General features: G+C 45.8%; 1 protein-coding gene across 6 annotated transcripts in view; it reads right to left on the reverse strand.

Moving 5' to 3' along the window:
• Positions 1–11,381, reverse strand: part of LOC115113678 (liprin-beta-2-like) — a 31,122-nt gene extending 19,741 nt beyond the window's left edge. Inside the window, exons 1-3 of one of the 6 annotated variants that reach the window (XM_029641603.2) lie at positions 10,862–11,381; positions 2,983–3,069; positions 1,089–1,202 (exon numbers count right to left, since the gene is read on the reverse strand). In XM_029641603.2, the coding sequence (XP_029497463.1) occupies positions 1,089–1,202; positions 2,983–3,069; positions 10,862–10,909 (249 nt within the window). In that variant the 5' untranslated portion in view covers positions 10,910–11,381. Of the gene's footprint in view, positions 1–178; positions 308–1,088; positions 1,203–1,431; positions 1,556–2,982; positions 3,070–10,861 lie in introns of those variants that run through there. The other 5 variants (XM_029641602.2, XM_029641604.2, XM_029641605.2 and 2 more) reach the window with 5 other exon arrangements.
• Between the last annotated feature and the right edge of the window lie 11,393 nt (positions 11,382–22,774).

Genomic DNA, 22,774 nt, shown 5'->3' on the forward strand with positions numbered 1-22,774 from the left:
ATCGAAGTTTGCAATGGCTAGCAAATTAAATGCATTGTTGGCATTTAATGACAGTCTAACAAAGATGGCCTACTATACAGAATTTGTTCAGGGGAACTTTGGAGCAGTTGAAAGCCTCTCCCTGGAATGATGATATACTGTAGCAAAAATGCTTACTAGTATACAAAGTTTGTCCTACCTCAGTTTCCAGTTTGTATGGACTGACGATAGTCCTTTTCATGCATGTTGCTGTCATGAAGTTATCTTAGCTTAGTTGTAAAGAGGATCCTTGATTCTGACTGAGATTCCATGTCTGCTCTGAGCTTGAACTCTACTACACCTCACAGGAGTGGGAGACATGGACACACCACCTCTACTTATGACAGATCTGTCTCTCTCTCTGTCACACTCACACACGCCGGGGGTTTGGGGTGTGACTGACTACGCTCCCGGTCCTGTGCACACATGCCCAGACAGACCAGCCCTAGAGCAGAGCACCACGACCAAACCTACCAGAGCAGACGGCCGCTGCACTCCAAGAATCAGTCCTGGATGGGAACAGACCACACTAAATATTTGGGTTGTCAGAGACTTTGGAGCCCGGCTAACTGGAATCCCAGGGAGGAATTTCCTCCTGGGAAGCTGGCCTCTCTAGGACGCAGTCGGCCATGAGACTCAGCATGTCTAGACAGTCTGCTAGGAGACAGAGCATGTCTAAATCTAGTCTGCTAGTGGACTGAATATAAGACTATTGTATGAGGAGTCTTTTGTGCCATGGGTGTGTGTGCTAGTCTTAAAATACAAAGTAGTAGATGAAAGCTTTGGATGTCCCCTGCTCACACATGCATTATTTTAAAGCATTCTAGTCATACATAAAGCAAATTTCATTATGTCAGTCTAAGCGAGAAGGCATAATAGTTGTACTGCTGTGATGCAGACTTTCAGATCCCAATTTGAATAGAAACGGGAAGATACGGAAGTGAACCTGATAACCACACAAATCGAGGAAGTTGACATCATGCTGAAGCCAGTCTAAACTGAGACTGTAAATAAGGTTGGTGTTCAAAGGTTTGTATGAATGGAAGAGGAGCAGAGTGTGAGGTCCTTACCTGCTGCATCATCTCTTCTGTAGAGTTGAGCTTGTGTTGGTGTTCCTCCAGAGAACTTTCCAGATCACTGATCTTTACTCCCTGAGCTTCCACCTGGTCCGTCAGAACGCTTACCTGTGTGTGTGTGGGGGGGATGGAGTAGAAACTTAGTCACACCAGTAGACAGCAATACTTCAACATTTCTGACCCCTTCTTTCAATGTTGTCAACCCTCTTGACCTCTGCTCATCCTTCATTCCCACACTCTCTTTCTCCCTCCCTGGCTCCATCCTTTACTCCTCCAGACCTGGGGAGTTATCTAACCCCACCCTCCATATGCACTTTCTCAAAGTCATTCAAATCACCTCTCTTTGCCTGCCATCCATTTCACAACATATCAGCTCCTTCATTGATATAGACTTAACACTGCCAAATTAAACAGTGCAAATATTTCCAAAGCTGAATGAAGGACTCTTTGTCCTTCAGGAGTTTTTCTCAGTTCAGCCCATCAACCCGGCTCTGCACTACTCATGATGTAGATAAAGCAGTTGAGAAAACAAACTAGCGAAAGAGCCAATCAGTTACAAAAGGCAGGGCTCAACCAGCCAATCAGATGGAGTTTAGTGGAGGAATGTGGTAGTGTGTACATGAGACCTATACACACCAAACAATACATCACATCTGCCAACAAACAGAGGTGTGTTGTAGCCAGCAAGTCTGGACCTGACTGCATAAAAACCCTTACTCAACAGCCTTGAGAACTAGTGTACACACACACACACACACACACACACACACACACACACTTAAGAAGTACTGCCCTTGTACCTAACCCTTGTTGACAACAAAAAAACACAGCAATTAAGGCCAACCACTGGATTAGCACCCCCCCTCTCATATATTTACGTATATATATATCTCTCTATATATATCTCTCTCTTTCTCTCTACATCTCTCTCTCTGTATCTTTCTCTGCCACCCTATCTTTCTATCTCCTTCCCTCTTCCTCTCTCTTTTTCTCTCTTCCTCTCCCTCCCTCCCTTTCTTATGACTGATACATGATAGAGATACTACTGTTTATATTTTATAGAGGGCACCAAGGGGCCAATGCGGTGTAATGTATCCTCTTGTATTGCAGTAGGCTCAAATTCAACTCTCTCCGTCTCTCTCTCTCTCTTCCTCCCTCTCTTATGACTGATACATAAGGGGGCCAATGCAGTGTAATGTATCCTCATGTATATCAGTAGGCTCATATTCAACTCGGGGGATTCAACTTCAGCTGAATTTAAATAATTTCTAAATAATAGCCATATAGCCATTTGAACCATATATCCATTAACACAACTCTTATTTTTCTATCCGTTATTTTACCAGGTAAGTTGACTGAGAACACGTTCTCATTTGCAGCAACGATCTGTGGAATAGTTACAGGGGAGAGGAGGGGGATGAATGAGCCAATTGTAAACTGGGGATTATTAGGTGACCATGATGGTTTGAGGGCCAGATTGGGAGTTTAGCCAGGACACCGGGGTTAACACCCCCACTCTTACAATAAGTGCCATGGGATCTTTAATGACCTCAGAGAGTCAGGACACCCGTTTAACGTCCCATCCGAAAGACGGCACCCTACACAGGGCAGTGTGCCCTGGGGCATTGGGATATTTTTTTTAGACCAGAGGAAAGAGTGCCTCTTACTGGACCTCCAACACCACTTCCAGCAGCATCAGGTCTCCCATCCAGGGACTGACCAGGACCAACCCTGCTTAGCTGCAGAAGCAAGCCAGCAGTGGTATGCAGGGTGGTATGCTGCTGAATATATGCTAATGTGCAGCGAAACACACTTTTCTCTCCCATACAAACACACAAATGCAAAACATACACATGCATGCACTGTTTATGCCATAAGCTAATCTTACCTGGAGGACAAGGAACTCTTTGTCTCCCTCTAAGCGTCTCAACCGTTCTTGGTTAGTCTCACCGTTCACAGGGGACCGCTGGTTTACCTACAGAGGAGTGGTCAGCTACTGGTCAATTTGTGGTCAGTACAAATACAACTGTGAAGTGAGAGGAGTTACCCACAGTGTCAGCTCTACCTGACTCTCTGAAATGAAAGCTCAGACTCTGGAGAGAACAACAAGAGCACACACACACACACAGCACTGGTATCACATTTTAAATAACCTATTGTGGCCGTGAGTGTGGAATTCTGTAAGAGGTTTATGCTTCTTAAGCTTTCATCAAATGATGTTGAACCTTTTAGTATTCTAATAATTTGATATTTGCTTCTCGACCAAGTGTGCAAGACCTCGGGCCTTCCTAAATAATGGCTTAGCCGTTCATATAAAGAATGAAACAAAATTAGAGCAAATTGCTGAGAAATCCAAACTTTTTTAAACCACAACCATTGTAAGTTTGTGGCGCAGTGACCGTGAGGACTATGTAAGAATAGACTATGTAAGAACCCTCTTCAGATCTAACTGTTTTAGATTCAGAATCCACAGCATATGGCTGGAGTTTAACTTCCTTCACGGGTCATAGGAAAGTGAAGACAAAGTATGCATATAGCCATATATCTTTTGAACAATAGAATATGCAAATACATTCTCTCTTCAGCTATTTCAAGTGCTGCAAATAACACATTTTTGCCCAACATAAACATCCCGTAAACAAGTCCAAATAAGCAAGTCAGTTTGGTAAAAGAGAAAGAAAAGGACTTCATATATAATCATCTATCAGGCCATTTTGTGTCCAAGTTAACCCCGTAACAACGAGGTCCAGATGGTACGAGCCAGCAAAGAGTTAATCACATCTCCCTAATGACAACAAGATGGTGAAGGAGAATTCAGGAATGGGCTGATCGTAACTGCATCCAGTCTAGTCCTATCAGGTCTATTTCAGGTGCTTCCTGTACTGTACCTCCCAGAGGAAGGACAAAGTCTGAAGTGAAAACACATGTTGCCCATCCATTCATCTATTCTCCTCAGGTACTAACCTCCAAACGAGCTTCATTGCCATACAGCACTCCTTCCGTGGCCTCCAACTGCTCTTAAACGCGAGTAAAACCAAATGCATGCTTTTCAACCGATCGCTGCCTGCACCCGCATGCCCGACTAGCATCACCACCCTGGATGGTTCCGACCTTGAATATGTGGACATCTATAATTACCTAGGTGTCTGGCTAGACTGCAAACTCTCCTTCCAGACTCACATCAAACATCTCCAATCGAAAATCAAATCAAGAGTCGGCTTTCTATTCCGCAACAAAGCCTCCTTCACTCACGCCGCCAAGCTTACCCTAGTAAAACTGACTATCCTACCGATCCTCGATTTCGGCGATGTCATCTACAAAATGGCTTCCAACACTCTACTCAGCAAATTGGATGCAGTCTATCATAGTGCCATCCGTTTTGTCACCAAAGCACCTTATACCACCCACCACTGCGACTTGTATGCTCTAGTCGGCTGGCCCTCGCTACATATTCGTCGCCAGACCCACTGGCTCCAGGTCATCTACAAGTCCATGCTAGGTAAAGCTCCGCCTTATCTCAGTTCACTGGTCACGATGGCAACACCCATCCGTAGCACACGCTCCAGCAGGTGTATCTCACTGATCATCCCTAAAGCCAACACCTCATTTGGCCGCCTTTCGTTCCAGTACTCTGCTGCCTGTGACTGGAACGAACTGCAAAAATCGCTGAAGTTGGAGACTTTTATCTCCCTCACCAACTTCAAACATCAGCTATCCGAGCAGCTAACCGATCGCTGCAGCTGTACATAGTCTATTGGTAAATAGCCCACCCATTTTCACCTACCTCATTCCCATACTGTTTTTATACTGTTTTTATTATTTATTTATTTACTTTTCTGCTCTTTTGCACACCAATATCTCTACCTGTACATGACCATCTGATCATTTATCACCCCAGTGTTTAATCTGCAAAATTGTATTATTCGCCTACCTCCTCATGCCTTTTGCACACATTGTATATAGACTGCCCATTTTTTTTCTACTGTGTTATTGACTTGTTAATTGTTTACTCCATGTGTAACTCTGTGTTGTCTGTTCACACTGCTATGCTTTATCTTGGCCAGGTCGCAGTTGCAAATGAGAACTTGTTCTCAACTAGCCTACCTGGTTAAATAAAGGTGAAATAAAAAATAAAATAAAAAACTATGACCTCTTGACCTGTCTGGTGTTGATCTTTCACACATTCCAGTATGCACTTCGCCCGACACATGTTTATTGCCCCTAATTGGTGATTGGTCACTGGGATCTTGATTGCTGATTGGCCGCGGGGACCGTGAAACAGGTTAAGCCTGGTGCACAAGCTCACCATACCAGATCTGGTTCCCATTTAGTGACTCGTTTAAATATTTTCCTCCTATCCTAGATAACATCCATTCAGCCACAGACTCAGATTAGCCTACACATTCTTCACTGAAATTCAGTAAAAGTTCCTCAACAGATGGATTGACAGATTAGCCATATAGCTATTTGAACCATACGGAAATTAAATGTTCCTGTTATGGTACCATGTATGAATCACCTGCAGAGTTATGGATATAGTTCCCTTATGGAAAAGCACCTTTAGTCTGTTTTCTCTGTGAGAGCTTCCCATGCCTGGAACCCACTGTCATCAGACACGCATAACTGCACCACCTATCCCACCTTCACAAAAAAACTAAGAAATGGTTAAAGGCCAATCATACTTGTGAACATAATCCCCAGCTGTGTATTGCTGCTTTCCATGTTGTCTGTAGCATGTGAGGTGTGGAAACACTTGCTTTTATGCATTTTGTTTTGTTGCTTTTGGTGCTATTGTTCTATGTTGCTCTGCATGCCCAGGGACCCCACTTCCGGGTTGGAGCGAGCGGTCGCATCTGCACTCGGTCCGCAGGTAGTATTACATTTCATTACATTTCATTATAGTACAACGGTTTGATTTGTCTAATCTTATCAATTTCTTCTTAGCTAGCTACACAGCCGTCTTTGTATCATAGATAATTGCGTAATTATCGTATTTCGTCGTCCTAACGCAGTCTACACTGCCCTGCAGCTAGCCAGCTAGCTAACGTCCACCGTTAGCTAGTCCACCGTCTACCGATTAGCAGCACAACTATTACACTCAACTGAACGACTTGATTAGTGTAGTGTTAGCTAGCTACATAGTTGTCTTTGCTGTCTTCGTACCCAAGATAATTGTGTAGTTTAGAGTGTGTAGTTTTATGTCGTCCTTAACATAGGAGACTCTGCTAGCTAGCCAACAGCTAGCCAACGTCTACCGAACAGAACTTCTGCACTCAACAATCCGGTCGCATTTCGCTTCGCTCCACAGGTAGTATCACATTTTTCATTTCATTTCATTACAGTACAACGGCTTGATTTGTTTGATCGTAGCTAGCTACATAGCTAGCTACACAGCCGTCTTTGTATCAAAGATAATTGTGTAGTCTAGAGCGATTTCCTAGGTTAGTTAGCCAGCTATTGTCGTTCTTTTAACGCAACGTAACGTAATCAACACTGCTAGCTAGCCAGCTAGCCCCGAATAGCAGCACAGTAGAAACTATTACACTCAACGGAACGACTTGATTAGTGTAGTGTCAACAACGCAGCCAATGCCAACTAGCCTACTTAGTCAACAACGCAGCCTCTGCCAGCTAGCCTACTTCAGCAGTACTGTATCATTTTAATCATTTTAGTCAATAAGATTCTTGCTACGTAAGCTTAACTCTCTGAACACTCGTGACGTGTAGTCCACTTGTCATTCCAATCTCCTTTGCATTAGCGTAGCCTCTTGTGTAGCCTGTCAACTATGTGTCTGCCTATCCCTGTTCTCTCCTCTCTGCACAGACCATACAAACGCTCCACACCGCGTGGCCGCGGCCACCCTAATCTGGTGGTCCCAGCGCGCACGACCCACGTGGAGTTCCAGGTCTCCGGTAGCCTCTGGAACTGCCGATCTGCGGCCAACAAGGCAGAGTTCATCTCCGCCTATGTCTCCCTCCAGTCCCTCGACTTCTTGGCACTGACGGAAACATGGATCACCACAGACAACACTGCTACTCCTACTGCTCTCTCTTCGTCTGCCCACGTGTTCTCGCACACCCCGAGAGCTTCTGGTCAGCGGGGTGGTGGCACCGGGATCCTCATCTCTCCCAAGTGGTCATTCTCTCTTTCTCCCCTTACCCATCTGTCTATCGCCTCCTTTGAATTCCATGCTGTCACAGTTACCAGCCCTTTCAAGCTTAACATCCTTATCATTTATCGCCCTCCAGGTTCCCTCGGAGAGTTCATCAATGAGCTTGATGCCTTGATAAGCTCCTTTCCTGAGGACGGCTCACCTCTCACAGTTCTGGGCGACTTTAACCTCCCCACGCCTACCTTTGACTCATTCCTCTCTGCCTCCTTCTTTCCACTCCTCTCCTCTTTTGACCTCACCCTCTCACCTTCCCCCCTACTCACAAGGCAGGAAATACGCTCGACCTCATCTTTACTAGATGCTGTTCTTCCACTAACCTCGTTGCAACTCCCCTCCAAGTCTCCGACCACTACCTTGTATCCTTTTCCCTCTCGCTCTCATCCAACACTTCCCACACTGCCCCTACTCGGATGGTATCGCGCCGTCCCAACCTTCGCTCTCTCTCCCCCGCTACTCTCTCCTCTTCCATCCTATCATCTCTTCCCTCTGCTCAAACCTTCTCCAACCTATCTCCTGATTCTGCCTCCTCAACCCTCCTCTCCTCCCTTTCTGCATCCTTTGACTCTCTATGTCCCCTATCCTCCAGGCCGGCTCGGTCCTCCCTCCCGCTCCGTGGCTCGACGACTCATTGCGAGCTCACAGAACAGGGCTCCGGGCAGCCGAGCGGAAATGGAGGAAAACTCGCCTCCCTGCGGACCTGACATCCTTTCACTCCCTCCTCTCTACATTTTCCTCTTCTCTCTCTGCTGCTAAAGCCACTTTCTACCACTCTAAATTCCAAGCATCTGCCTCTAACCCTAGGAAGCTCTTTGCAACCTTCTCCTCCCTCCTGAATCCTCCTCCCCCTCCCCCCCTCCTCCCTCTCTGCAGATGACTTCGTCAACCATTTTGAAAAGAAGGTCGACGACATCCGATCCTCGTTTGCTAAGTCAAACGACACCGCTGGTTCTGCTCACACTGCCCTACCCTGTGCTCTGACCTCTTTCTCCCCTCTCTCTCCAGATGAAATCTCGCGTCTTGTGACGGCCGGCCGCCCTACAACCTGCCCGCTTGACCCTATCCCCTCCTCTCTTCTCCAGACCATTTCCGGAGACCTCCTCCCTTACCTCACCTCGCTCATCAACTCATCCCTGACCGCTGGCTACGTCCCTTCCGTCTTCAAGAGAGCGAGAGTTGCGCCCCTTCTGAAAAAACCTACACTCGATCCCTCCGATGTCAACAACTACAGACCAGTATCCCTTCTTTCTTTTCTCTCCAAAACTCTTGAACGTGCCGTCCTTGGCCAGCTCTCCCGCTATCTCTCTCAGAATGACCTTCTTGATCCAAATCAGTCAGGTTTCAAGACTAGTCATTCAACTGAGACTGCTCTTCTCTGTATCACGGAGGCGCTCCGCACTGCTAAAGCTAACTCTCTCTCCTCTGCTCTCATCCTTCTAGACCTATCGGCTGCCTTCGATACTGTGAACCATCAGATCCTCCTCTCCACCCTCTCCGAGTTGGGCATCTCCGGCGCGGCCCACGCCTGGATTGCGTCCTACCTGACAGGTCGCTCCTACCAGGTGGCGTGGCGAGAATCCGTCTCCACACCACGTGCTCTCACCACTGGTGTCCCCCAGGGCTCTGTTCTAGGCCCTCTCCTATTCTCGCTATACACCAAGTCACTTGGCTCTGTCATAACCTCACATGGTCTCTCCTATCATTGCTATGCAGACGACACACAATTAATCTTCTCCTTTCCCCCTTCTGATGACCAGGTGGCGAATCGCATCTCTGCATGTCTGGCAGACATATCCGTGTGGATGACGGATCACCACCTCAAGCTGAACCTCGGCAAGACGGAGCTGCTCTTCCTCCCGGGGAAGGACTGCCCGTTCCATGATCTCGCCATCACGGTTGACAACTCCATTGTGTCCTCGTCCCAGAGCGCTAAGAACCTTGGCGTGATCCTGGACAACACCCTGTCGTTCTCAAATTACATCAAGGCGGTGGCCCGTTCCTGTAGGTTCATGCTCTACAACATCCGCAGAGTACGACCCTGCCTCACACAGGAAGCGGCGCAGGTCCTAATCCAGGCACTTGTCATCTCCCGTCTGGATTACTGCAACTCGCTGTTGGCTGGGCTCCCTGCCTGTGCCATTAAACCCCTACAACTCATCCAGAACGCCGCAGCCCGTCTGGTGTTCAACCTTCCCAAGTTCTCTCACGTCACCCCGCTCCTCCGCTCCCTCCACTGGCTTCCAGTTGAAGCTCGCATCCGCTACAAGACCATGGTGCTTGCCTACGGAGCTGTGAGGGGAACGGCACCTCAGTACCTCCAGGCTCTGATCAGGCCCTACACCCAAACAAGGGCACTGCGTTCATCCACCTCTGGCCTGCTCGCCTCCCTACCACTGAGGAAGTACAGTTCCCGCTCAGCCCAGTCAAAACTGTTCGCTGCTCTGGCCCCCCAATGGTGGAACAAACTCCCTCACGACGCCAGGACAGCGGAGTCAATCACCACCTTCCGGAGACACCTGAAACCCCACCTCTTTAAGGAATACCTAGGATAGGATAAAGTAATCCCTCTCACCCCCTCCCCCTGAAAAGATTTAGATGCACTACTGTTCCACTGGAGGTCATAAGGTGAACGCACCAATTTGTAAGTCGCTCTGGATAAGAGCGTCTGCTAAATGACTTAAATGTAAATGTAAATGGAATGCGGTTGAAAACTTTTACTGAATCGTTGATTAATGTGCACTGTCCCTGTAAAAATACAAATGAACTAAACTTCTATTAGTAAAATATGATATTATTCCTGTTCAGTAAAGAAACACAGGGAGAGTTGGGTCCTTTGTGGCTCAGTTGGTAGATGCCAGGTTTGGATTCCGATGGGGGACCAGTACGATCAAGATAATAAACAAGGTATGGAAATGTATGCTCTCACTACTGTAAGTAGATACGATCGTTTGCTTAATGACTAAAATGTTCATGTAAATGAGAGTTCAAAGTGTTTTCCAGAAAGCTGGTTACCATGTTTTATTGAATGCTACCTGTTGCTCTTCAACAATTCCCGAGCTTTTCCCTATACCGGCCTTTTCTGTGAAGGTGTAGAAATTACAGACAACAGAACAGGTGAGTACTATGCTGCCCTACCAAGCAAAAAGGCAGTAACTGCTCATTTAGTTGAAAATTAGTTAATGTCATTTTTTGCTACATTAAATACATGATTAATCATGTGGACAAGTATTGTATTGTGTTATAGAGAAAATGGGGGTCATGTTAGGATTAAATGCATAAAGTTACTGTGAAACCAAGGTAAATAAAAGCCAGTTTTCTCAGTTTCACGCTATTAGCATTTACTGCCTTTTTGCTTTTTAGGACAGCATGACGCACAAATTTCCAGCTCAACGGTCAAAACAGGTGAGTCTATACTATCAATGTTGCCAACTGTGTTATAATGAGCAACTCCACAATACACATCTTTCTCCATATGCATCACCAGTATGCAAGAAGAAGGAATTTCACTGTCTGTGTACAATAACAAAAAACAGATTCCTCTATACAGATGTATAAGCAAGGTAAATGCATGAAAGTGAAACCTCAAAAAGCCTCTTACCTTTTTCAGCCAGGCAAAATGCTTATAACAATCGATGTTATACTCCATTCTGTTGGCCCATTGTAGCTTTGACTATTTCCTTCCTCAAACTCTACACTGCAACTTATCCCGGCAAGGCAGTGAGGCTCCACACACACACACACAGAGACAGAGACAGAGACAGAGACAGAGAGAGAGAGAGAGAGAGAGAGAGAGAGACAGACGGAGAGAGAGAGAGAGAGAGAGAGAGAGAGACAGAGAGAGAGAGATAGAAAAGAGAGTGATTAATAAAGTAGGGATCAGAAAGAAAGACACTATATCACTGTTAATCTCCCTGAAACCTTCTATCTTCTTCTTCCCCTCCTTCCCTCTCTCTTGCTGCAGAGAGACTGTAGTGGAGACCCTATGGTGTGCTGTGTCTGGTTCGGACCCTGGCTGTGTGGTCTGGAGCCCAGACAGAGGCAGGCTGAGAAGTGGCTAGTCTCTAATATCAGACTGCAGCTCTACGACTCAAGACCACGCCAGCTGGCTCCTCTCCCTCCCTTTCTTCTCCCTTTTCTCCTCCCCTCTCTCTCTCTTATTCTCTTTCTCTCTCTCTCTCTCTCTCTCTCTTACGCACGCACACACACACACACACACACACACACACACACACACACACTCTCTTTCTATTGCTTTCTGTCTGTCTCTCTTTTTATGCCTCTCCCTCTCCGTCTCATACACAAACATTAGCACTTTGTTCTTTTTGGCTCTTCTCCCCCTAGCCCCCCCTCTCTCCCTGAAGTACCCGTCGATGTAACTACTTTTGTGATCTCTCTAAAAGGGGCACAGGAGAGAGGGAGCATTCTGCTACACATGTCACAGATGTGGTACAGACCAGGAATGGTAGGTAGACAGAGAGGAGGGGGAGGAGGAAGAGAATGAGGAGATTAAATAGGCGTGAGGAGAAGGATGGAGGGTAGGTGAGGAGAAAGAAGGGTGAATAAGAAGTGTAGTTAGGTGGGAAGATTATTAGATGTTCCTTTCCTTACCCTGAATGTGCATAGTAAGTATGTGATAAAGTTTATGTGCAAATAAAATCAACATCAAAATGCAAGCAGGAAGGAGTGGATAAGGAGAAGAAAGAGGAGGAAAGGATGGAGGAGGGGAACTAACTGCTCCCAGTCTGAGCAGCAGCAGCTACCTCTGGATCTCATTACAAGTGGCAGATCAGAGACCTCTTTTCTGGCTCCTACTTCTGGGTGGAGAGGAGATGGGAGGGGACATCCACCCCTGAATAAAGACCACCACAAAACAGACCTTATGCCTTCATGTACCCTATAAATACTGTACATGATCTATAGTTTTGTTCACCCAGAGATGTTGCCTCATAGTGGAGATACAGCCATCAGAGCCTTAACGCTAGCTATCCCAGAGTCTAGCAATCCATTTGGACTTGTTTTGATTTTCTGAAATCAGATTACTATAAACTGTTCGGTGTTGAATATATTGTATGTGACCACTCCACAAACAGGCTGTCAGGATTGCTGAGTGAAAGTATTATGTGCTGATGAATGTCTCATGTAGGTTTGATGTCACTGAATACATCAACATACTGTGTGAAATAATTGAAAACATCCAACTGCTATCTAGCCAGACCACTAGAGGTCACACTCCCACTACAATGCTATCTTCTACAGTGCCTGAATGCTGTCAGCTTTGAAAGTGTTCTCTATAGGGATATTGTAAAGACATTGTATGTTGTATTGACCGCCTCTATGAGTAAATGCAGTGGGTCAAAGTGCTGTGCTCTGATGGTCTCGATTTCCAAGATGGCGTAGCAGTAAGTCCTGTCGTGTCGTGTCTCTGTATATATCTCTTTCGTTTTTTTACATATTTTTCTTCGCATATCTCCTTAAAAACTTTTTGCTAAACCTAAGCTTCCAATTACTCTCCTGCAACCCGCCTCACCCAATGTAGCTATTTTTCCTAAAGTATTTATATTTATATTTACTTGGAACCGGAACCCCTCAACTGAAGCTAGCCAGCAAACCACTAGCCATGCTAGCGGTCTTCAGCTAACCGGTCATCAGCTAACCTTCAGCCCGGAAAGCTCTCGCCAGTTCGAACAACGCGACTCTAACCAGAGCATAACGGACCTATTTATTTTTTTCATCCACCGATTTCTTCCCCGGATTCCCACCGCAAATGGAACATTTTTCAGCTGGATCTTCACAACTAGCTATCTAGCTATCTACGAACTGTTAGCTTGCTAGCACAGGCCTGCTAACCGTCTGCATCGCCGCGTCCCAAACACCCATATTTACTTTCTATCTCTTTTTGATTTTTAATTTGTTTATACCTTCCGGAAACCTGCCTCACCCAATGTGATACGGAATCGCTATTATTTTTAATTTTTTAGAACACACTCAAGAACCTCCAGAAGCTAACCAGCTAACTAGCTACAAGCTATTTAGTCATTGTTCGTTTTTAAAAAACTGGATAACACTCGCCAGTCCAGCTTCCCTGCCCCATCCACCGCTGCCCCCTGGACACTGATCTCTTGGCCACATAGCTGATGCACGCTGGACTGTCCATTAATCACGGTACTCCATTTTGCTTGTTTGTTTTATCTGTTGGCCCCGTTGCCTAGTCAACGCCATTTTACCTGCTGTTGTCGTGCCAGCTGATTAGCTGTTGTTGTCTAACCTACTGTTTTAGCTAGCTTTCCCAATTCAACACCTGTGATTACTGTATGCCTCGCTGTATGTCTCTCTCAAATCTCAATATGCCTTGTATACTGTTGTTCAGGTTAGTTATCATTGTTTTAGTTCACAATGGACCCCCTAGTTCCACTCCTCATACCCCTGATAACTCCTTTGTCCCACCTCCCACACATGCGGTGACCTCACCCATTACAACCAGCATGTCCAGAGATACAACCTCTCTCATCATCACCCAGTGCCTGGGCTTACCTCCGCTGCACCCGCACCCCACCATACCCCTGTCTGCGCATTATGCCCTGAATATATTCTACCATGCCCAGAAACCTGCTCCTCTTATTCTCTGTCCCCAACGCTCTAGGCGACCAGTTTTGATAGCCTTTAGCCGCACCCTCATACTACTTCTTCTCTGTTCCGCGGGTGATGTGGAGGTAAACCCAGGCCCTGCATGTCCCCTGGCACCCTCATTTGTTGACTTCTGTGATCGAAAAAGCCTTGGTTTCATGCATGTCAACATCAGAAGCCTCCTCCCTAAGTTTGTTTTACTCACTGCTTTAGCACACTCTGCTAACCCTGATGTCCTTGCTGTGTCTGAATCCTGGCTCAGGAAGGCCACCAAAAATTCAGAGATTTCCATACCCAACTATAACATCTTCCGTCAAGATAGAACTGCCAAAGGGGGAGGAGTTGCAGTCTACTGCAGAGATAGCCTGCAAAGTAATGTCATACTTTCCAGGTCCATACCCAAACAGTTCGAACTACTAATATTGAAAATTACTTTCTCCAGAAATAAGTCTCTCACTGTTGCCGCCTGCCACCGACCCCCTCAGCTCCCAGCTGTGCCCTGGACACCATTTGTGAATTGATCGCCCCCCATCTAGCTTCAGAGTTTGTTCTGTTAGGTGACCTAAACTGGGATATGCTTAACACCCCGGCAGTCCTACAATCTAAGCTAGATGCCCTCAATCTCACACAAATCATCAAGGAACCCACCAGATACAACCCTAACTCTATAAACAAGGGCACCCTCATAGACGTCATCCTGACCAACTGGCCCTCCAAATACACCTCCGCTGTCTTCAACCAGGATCTCAGCGATCACTGCCTCATTGCCTGTATTCGCTACGGAGCCGCAGTCAAACGACCACCCCTCATCACTGTCAAACGCTCCCTAAAACACTTCTGTGAGCAGGCCTTCCTAATCGACCTGGCCCGGGTATCCTGGAAGGACATTGACCTCATCCCGTCAGTTGAGGATGCCTGGTCATTCTTTAAAAGCAACTTCCTCTCCATTTTAGATAAGCATGCTGCGTTCAAAAAAATGCAGAACCAAGAACAGATACAGCCCTTGGTTCACTCCAGACCTGACTGCCCTCGACCAGCACAAAAACATCCTGTGGCGGACTGCAATAGCATCGAAGAGTCCCCGTGATATGCAACTGTTCAGGGAAGTCAGGAACCAATACACGCAGTCAGTCAGGAAAGCTAAGGCCAGCTTCTTCAGGCAGAAGTTTGCATCCTGTAGCTCCAACTCCAAAAAGTTCTGGGACACTGTGAAGTCCATGGAGAACAAGAGCACCTCCTCCCAGCTGCCCACTGCACTGAGGCTAGGTAACACGGTCACCACCGATAAATCCATGATTATCGAAAACTTCAATAAGCATTTCTCAACGGCTGGCCATGCCTTCCGCCTGGCTTCTCCAACCTCGGCCAACAGCTCCGCCCCCCGCAGCTCCTCGCCCAAGCCTCTCCAGGTTCTCCTTTACCCAAATCCAGATAGCAGATGTTCTGAAAGAGCTCCAAAACCTGGACCCGTACAAATCAGCTGGGCTTGACAATCTGGACCCTCTATTTCTGAAACTATCCGCCGCCATTGTCGCAACCCCTATTACCAGCCTGTTCAACCTCTCTTTCATATCGTCCGAGATCCCCAAGGATTGGAAAGCTGCCGCAGTCATCCCCCTCTTCAAAGGGGGAGACACCCTGGACCCAAACTGCTACAGACCTATATCCATCCTGCCCTGCCTATCTAAGGTCTTCGAAAGCCAAGTCAACAAACAGGTCACTGACCATCTCGAATCCCACCGTACCTTCTCCGCTGTGCAATCTGGTTTCCGAGCCGGTCACGGGTGCACCTCAGCCACACTCAAGGTACTAAACGATATCATAACCGCCATCGATAAAAGACAGTACTGTGCAGCCGTCTTCATCGACCTTGCCAAGGCCTTCGACTCTGTCAATCACCATGTTCTTATCGGCAGACTCAGTAGCCTCGGTTATTCGGATGACTGCCTTGCCTGGTTCACCAATTACTTTGCAGACAGAGTTCAGTGTGTCAAATCGGAGGGCATGCTGTCCGGTCCTCTGGCAGTCTCTATGGGGGTGCCACAGGGTTCAATTCTCGGGCCGACTCTTTTCTCTGTATATATCAATGATGTTGCTCTTGCTGCGGGTGATTCCCTGATCCACCTCTACGCAGACGACACCATTCTATATACTTTCGGCCCGTCATTGGACACTGTGCTATCTAACCTCCAAACGAGCTTCAATGCCATACAACACTCCTTCCGTGGCCTCCAACTGCTCTTAAACGCGAGTAAAACCAAATGCATGCTTTTCAACCGATCGCTGCCTGCACCCGCATGCCCGACTAGCATCACCACCCTGGATGGTTCCGACCTTGAATATGTGGACATCTATAAGTACCTAGGTGTCTGGCTAGACTGCAAACTCTCCTTCCAGACTCATATCAAACATCTCCAATCGAAAATCAAATCAAGAGTCGGCTTTCTATTCCGCAACAAAGCCTCCTTCACTCACGCCGCCAAGCTTACCCTAGTAAAACTGACTATTCTACCGATCCTCGACTTCGGCGATGTCATCTACAAAATGGCTTCCAACACTCTACTCAGCAAACTGGATGCAGTCTATCACAGTGCCATCCGCTTTGTCACTAAAGCACCTTATACCACCCACCACTGCGACTTGTATGCTCTAGTCGGCTGGCTCTCGCTACATATTCGTCGCCATACCCACTGGCTCCAGGTCATCTACAAGTCCATGCTAGGTAAAGCTCCGCCTTATCTCAGTTCACTGGTCACGATGGCAACACCCATCCGTAGCACGCGCTCCAGCAGGTGTATCTCATTGATCATCCCTAAAGCCAACACCTCATTCGGCCGCCTTTCGTTCCAGTACTCTGCTGCCTGTGACTGGAACGAATTGCAAAAATCGCTGAAGTTGGAGACTTTTATCTCCCTCACCAACTTCAAACATCAGCTATCTGAGCAGCTAACCGATCGCTGCAGCTGTACATAGTCTATTGGTAAATAGCCCACCCATTTTTACCTACCTCATCCCCATACTGTTTTTAGTTATTTACTTTTCTGCTCTTTTGCACACCAATATCTCTACCTGTACATGACCATCTGATCATTTATCACTCCAGTGTTAATCTGCAAAATTGTAATTATTCGCCTACCTCATGCCTTTTGCACACATTGTATATAGACTCCCCCCTTTTTTTTCTACTGTGTTATTGACTTGTTAATTGTTTACTCCATGTGTAACTGTGTTGTCTGTTCACACTGCTATGCTTTATCTTGGCCAGGTCGCAGTTGCAAATGAGAACTTGTTCTCAACTAGCCTACCTGGTTAAATAAAGGTGAAATAAAAATAAAAATTAATATTACACTAGTCTGCACAGATATATATTCATGATCTCATGTCACCTTAGTTGTAGCCCTATTCCGGGAATCGCTAGAATTTTCATTATTAGCATTATGCTAGCCTGTATTACCATCTCTATGGGTGATGTCACTGTTTTCTCAGTCTTAGAGCAGTCTGCTGGGGGTCATTAGCACTATGCTATCTTCATTATTAGAGCTGTGTGTCTTGTGCCCCTTACGGGAACCCCTTATGGGAAAGAGAGTGTGTGTGTAAAGAAAATATAAATCAAACCTTACTGTTGTATTTGTCTTTCTTGCACCGATTTTGCTGACAGCTGCTTTACTGAGGAGTGTTTTTACATTCTATGACTATGACATGTGGTGTTATGGACCTTAGTTGAAGCAATTGTAAGTTGCTCTGGATAAGAGTGTCTGCGACCAATTGGGCCAGTGTCGTCCTAAATGTAAATTCAATAAAAATGATAGAGTATAAATGGAATAGATCAGGTGGGGGAAGAAGAGAGGCAGCTTCAAAGACAAGCAGAAAGGTTGATGTATTGTAGCCTACTGTAGCCTAAGATATCCCTCTAGTGGTGTGGGGGCTGTGCTTTGGCAAAGTGGGTGGGGTTATATCCTGCCTGTTTGGCCCTGTCCGGGGGTGTCCTCGGATGGGGCCACAATGTCTCCTGACCCCTCCTGTCTCAGCCTCCAGTATTTATGCTGCAGTAGTTTATGTGTCGGGGGGCTAGGGTCAGTTTGTTATATCTGGAGTACTTCTCCTGTCCTATTCGGTGTCCTGTGTGAATCTAAGTGTGCGTTCTCTAATTCTCTCCTTCTCTCTTTCTTTCTCTCTCTCGGAGGACCTGAGCCCTAGGACCATGCCCCAGGACTACCTGACATGATGACTCCTTGCTGTCCCCAGTCCACCTGGCCGTGCTGCTGCTCCAGTTTCAACTGACCTGAGCCCTAGGACCATGCCCCAGGACTACCTGACATGATGACTTCTTGCTGTCCCCAGTCCACCTGACCGTGCTGCTGCTCCAGTTTCAACTGTTCTGCCTTATTATTATTCGACCATGCTGGTCATTTATGAACATTTGAACATCTTGGCCATGTTCTGTTATAATCTCCACCCGGCACAGCCAGAAGAGGACTGGCCACCCCACATAGCCTGGTTCCTCTCTAGGTTTCTTTCTAGGTTTTGGCCTTTCTAGGGAGTTTTTCCTAGCCACCGTGCTTCTACACCTGCATTGCTTGCTGTTTGGGGTTTTAGGCTGGGTTTCTGTACAGCACTTTGAGATATCAGCTGATGTACGAAGGGCTATATAAATACATTTGATTTGATTTGATTTGATTTACTGTCAAGGACCATCTAATCAAAACCTGCAGTTTCCCCCAGTGAAATATGCTCTAGTTGTAACAAACTCAATCCCAGTATCTCAAACTTCAAAATCACAAGGGGAACTTTCCTTTCCTCATTTCATGTAAAATCTAAAGTACACAATTTTTTAGATTATGCTTAGAAAGAACTGAACACATTGTAACATTCCTACTCTAAGTTAATCTATTTAAAATTCAATTAAACCTTCAACACATTATCAAATACCAGTCTAGAGAGAGCAGTAAATTGCAAACCGGATTGTCTTTGAGGAGGTCTTAATAAAGTTTGAAACTTACCAGTGATAATGTCATCCATTTACTCCAAGGCTGCCTCCATTTGCTCCAAAGCTTCCTCCAGCATGTGGCTGGCATCTGACGCCATGGCAACGGGCTACTTCATACACAGTTACTCACCAGATCACCATGCACCGGTAGGAGAAATTGAAATAGAGAAAGAGAGAGAGGGGGGTGGAGGGAGTGAGAGTAGAGCTGGAGAGAGGAAGGTTTGAGAGAGACAGAGAGGGGCAGAAGGAGCAGAAGGGAGGGGAGTAAGAGATGGGACAGTTTACAGTCATGAACTAAAATGCAAAACCAGTCAAAGAGATTCTAATCAGCACTCAGATGACTGCAGCTTTAAGGAGTACTCTTTACCTCCATTTACAGCAAAACAACAACAGCTTTTTCCCCCATGTAAATATCCTCCATGGATGTGGCTTTTGACTTTTCTTGCCATTGTCAGCAGTCCTATCCAAATGGGATGGGAGCGCAACCTTGGTATTGTTTCTGTTTTTGTTTTTGTGGGCCTCCCGAGTGGCGCAGTGGTCTATCGCACTGCTAGCTGTGCCACTAGAGATTCTGGGTTTGAGTCCAGGCTCTGTTGTAGCCGGCTGCGACCAATTGGGCCAGTGTCGTCCACTTTTGGCAGGCACCAGCGACTCCTGTGGTGGGCCCAGGTGCAGTGCACGCTGACACGGTTGCCAGGTGTATGGTGTTTCCTCTGACACATTAATGTGGCTGGCTTCTGGGTTAAGTGGGCATTGTGTCAAGAAGCAGTTTGGGTTGTGTTTCGGAGGACGCATGGCTCTCGACCTTTGCCTCTCCTGAGTCCGTACTGGAGTTGCAGCGATGAGACAAGACTGTAACTACCAATTGGATACCATGGAAAAGGGGTGGTTAAAAAATTGTTCTTGTTCAAGTACTCCATTTGTCTTCCCTTTATTTCTATAACTTCATTCATATTAACTTCATTCATATGTCCTGAAAGTAACTGAACTAAATGACTATCGCCCTGTAGCCCTCACATCTGTCATCATGAAATGCTGTGAGAGACTAGTCAAGGATCATATCACCTTCACCTTACCCGACACCCTAGACTCAATACAATTTGCATACCGCCCCCAAAAAATCCACGAATGACGCAATTACATTCGCACTGCATACTGCCCTATCACTGCCTGGTATAGCAACTGCACTGTCCGCAACTGCAGGGCTCTCAAGAGGGTGGTGCGGTCTGCCCAACTCCTGGTGGCACAATGCCTGCCCTTCAGGACAACTACAGCACCCAGAGTCACAGGAAGGCCTAGAAGATCATCAAGGACCTCAGTCACCCGAGCCACAGCCTGTACACTCTGCTACCATCTAGAAGGTGTAGACAGGTACATCAAAGCTGGAACCAACAGACTGGAAAACAGATTCTATCTCCAGGCCATCAGACTGTTGAAACCTCAGTCACTGTTACTAGTCGGCTGCCATACAGTACTCCACCCTACACCTTAGAGACTTATATTCCGGACTGACATTGCTCGTTTTAATATTTCTAGATTTCTTAATTGTCTTGTGTTTCTTTATTTTTTTTCATGTCTGGTATGATTCTTATGGCTGTTATTTGGCCCTTAGGCTGAGAATACTGTCTTACTGGAAACAAGGTTGAATAAGTATAAAGATGGTACTGACCAGCAGGACGGACATACAGTAGGAGGACAGGATGACAGATAGTTGGATACTGATAACCAATGCAAGCATGGACCAGTGGCTGTCATAACAAAGTCCAAGTGAAAACCCTATGGGTGGTGTAGACAGAATGGTGAAACTATTTGCAGTATAATTACATGCAAACGCGGACACACACAAACCTACTCACAGGAAAATGTATATACATCTTTAAACCTAATGCACATTGTCACATTATATTACATCCTCTGTTCAGAGATGTAATCATATAATCATCTTATTTAATCTATATACAAATTGTTTTTGTCACAATACAACAGGTTAAGTAAGACCGTGTAAGTAAGTACGTGGTTGCAAAGGGCATCAGTGTCTTATTAACAGCGCGATTTACCAAGGCAGGATACTTTGAGCGCAGCCCAATCCAGAAATCAGGCAGTGGCTTCTGATTAAATTCAATTTTCACAGAACCGCTTGTTGCAATTTCGATGAGGCTCTCTTGTTCAGATATCAGTAAGTGACAGGGCATGAAAGGGATAACAATCCAGTTGTTTGTGTCATCCGTTTTGGGAAAGTTGTGCACCCAACTCACTCAGGTGCTTCGCGATATCACATTTGACATTGTCTGTAAGCTTGAGTTCATTTGCACACACAAAATCATACAATGAAGGAAAGCACTGTGTGTTGTCCTTGTTAATGCAGAAAGAGAAGAGCTCCAACTTCTAAATCATAACCCCAATTTTGTCCCGCACATTGAATATAGTTGAGGTGAGTCCCTGTAACCCGAGATTCAGATCATTCAGGCGAGAAAAAACATCACCCAGATAGGCCAGTCGTGTGAGAAACTTGCCATCATGCAAGTGGTCAGACAAGTGAAAATGTTGGTCAGTAAAGAAAACTTTAAGCTTGTCTCTCAGTTAAAAAAAGTGTCAATACTTTGATAACCAGCGCACTTCTGTATGTTGTAAAATCGTTACATGGTCGCTGCCCATATCACTGCATAGTGCAGAAAATACACGAGAGTTCAGGGGCCCGAGAGTTCAGGGGCCTTACTTTAACCTATTAGGGCTAGGGGGCAGTGTTCGGAAGTTTGGATAAATGACGTGCCCAAAGTAAACTGCCTGTTACTCAGGCCCAGAAGCTAGGATATGCATATAATTGGACAGAAAAGAATCTGACATTTCTAAAACTGTTAAAATAATGTCTGTGAGTATAACAGAACTGATATTGCAGGCGAAAACCCAAGGAAAATCCATCCCAAATGTTTTATTTTGAGGTCACTGTCAATCTCAACGCTTGTCTATAGGATATACACATAAATAGCTCCCATATTGCAGTTCCTATGGCTTCCACTAGATGTCAACAGTCTTTAGAAAGGGTTTCAGGCTTATTTTTTGAGAAATGAGCTAGAATTGTTGTTTTTCAAGGTGGATGTCATTTGGACTGTAATCTTGTGGCGCGAGTTGATGAGGGCGCACACTTCATTATTTTTCTCCGGTATTGAACACATTATTCTCCGTCTTAAATTGTATCATTTATTTACATATTAGGGTACCTGAGGATTGATTAGAAAAGTTGTTTGACTTGTTTGGATGAAGTTTATTGGTAACTTTTGGGATTCCTTTGTATGCATGTTGAACTAGTGGAATGGGTGGATTACTGAATCAAACATGCCAAATACACATACTTTTTGGGGATATAAAGAAGGACTTTATCAAACAAAACAACCATTTGTTGTGAAGCAGGGACCTTTGGGATTGTAAACAGAGGAAGATCTTCGAAGGTAAGTGATTTATTTTATCACTATTTTTGAGTTTTGTGAAGCCTCTGCTGGTTTGGATTCTTTTTAAGTGCTTTTGTGTGTGGGGCGCTGTCCTCAGATACTTGCATAGTATGCTTCCGAGTAAAGCCTTTTTGAAATCTGACAAAGCGGCTGGATTAACAAGAAGTTAAGCTTTTAAATGATGTAGGACACTTGTATGTTCATGAATATTTTATATTACGATTTTGTCATTTGAATTTGGCGCACTCCAGCTTCACCGGATGTTGTCGATTTTGATCCCGTTAATGGGATCCGTGCGCTAAGATGAAAAAAGTTAACCATTTAACTGTAGTGTCCAAAATGTCAATCAAGTAGTCAGGCATTCCCTTGGCAGCAAGAGCCTCTCGGTGGACGATGCAGTGTATCCAAGTGGCGTCGGGAGCAACTGCTTGCACGCGCGTTACCCCTCCACCAT

Source organism: Oncorhynchus nerka, linkage group LG28 (assembly GCF_034236695.1).
Source record: "Oncorhynchus nerka isolate Pitt River linkage group LG28, Oner_Uvic_2.0, whole genome shotgun sequence".
Lineage (NCBI taxonomy): Eukaryota > Metazoa > Chordata > Actinopteri > Salmoniformes > Salmonidae > Oncorhynchus > Oncorhynchus nerka.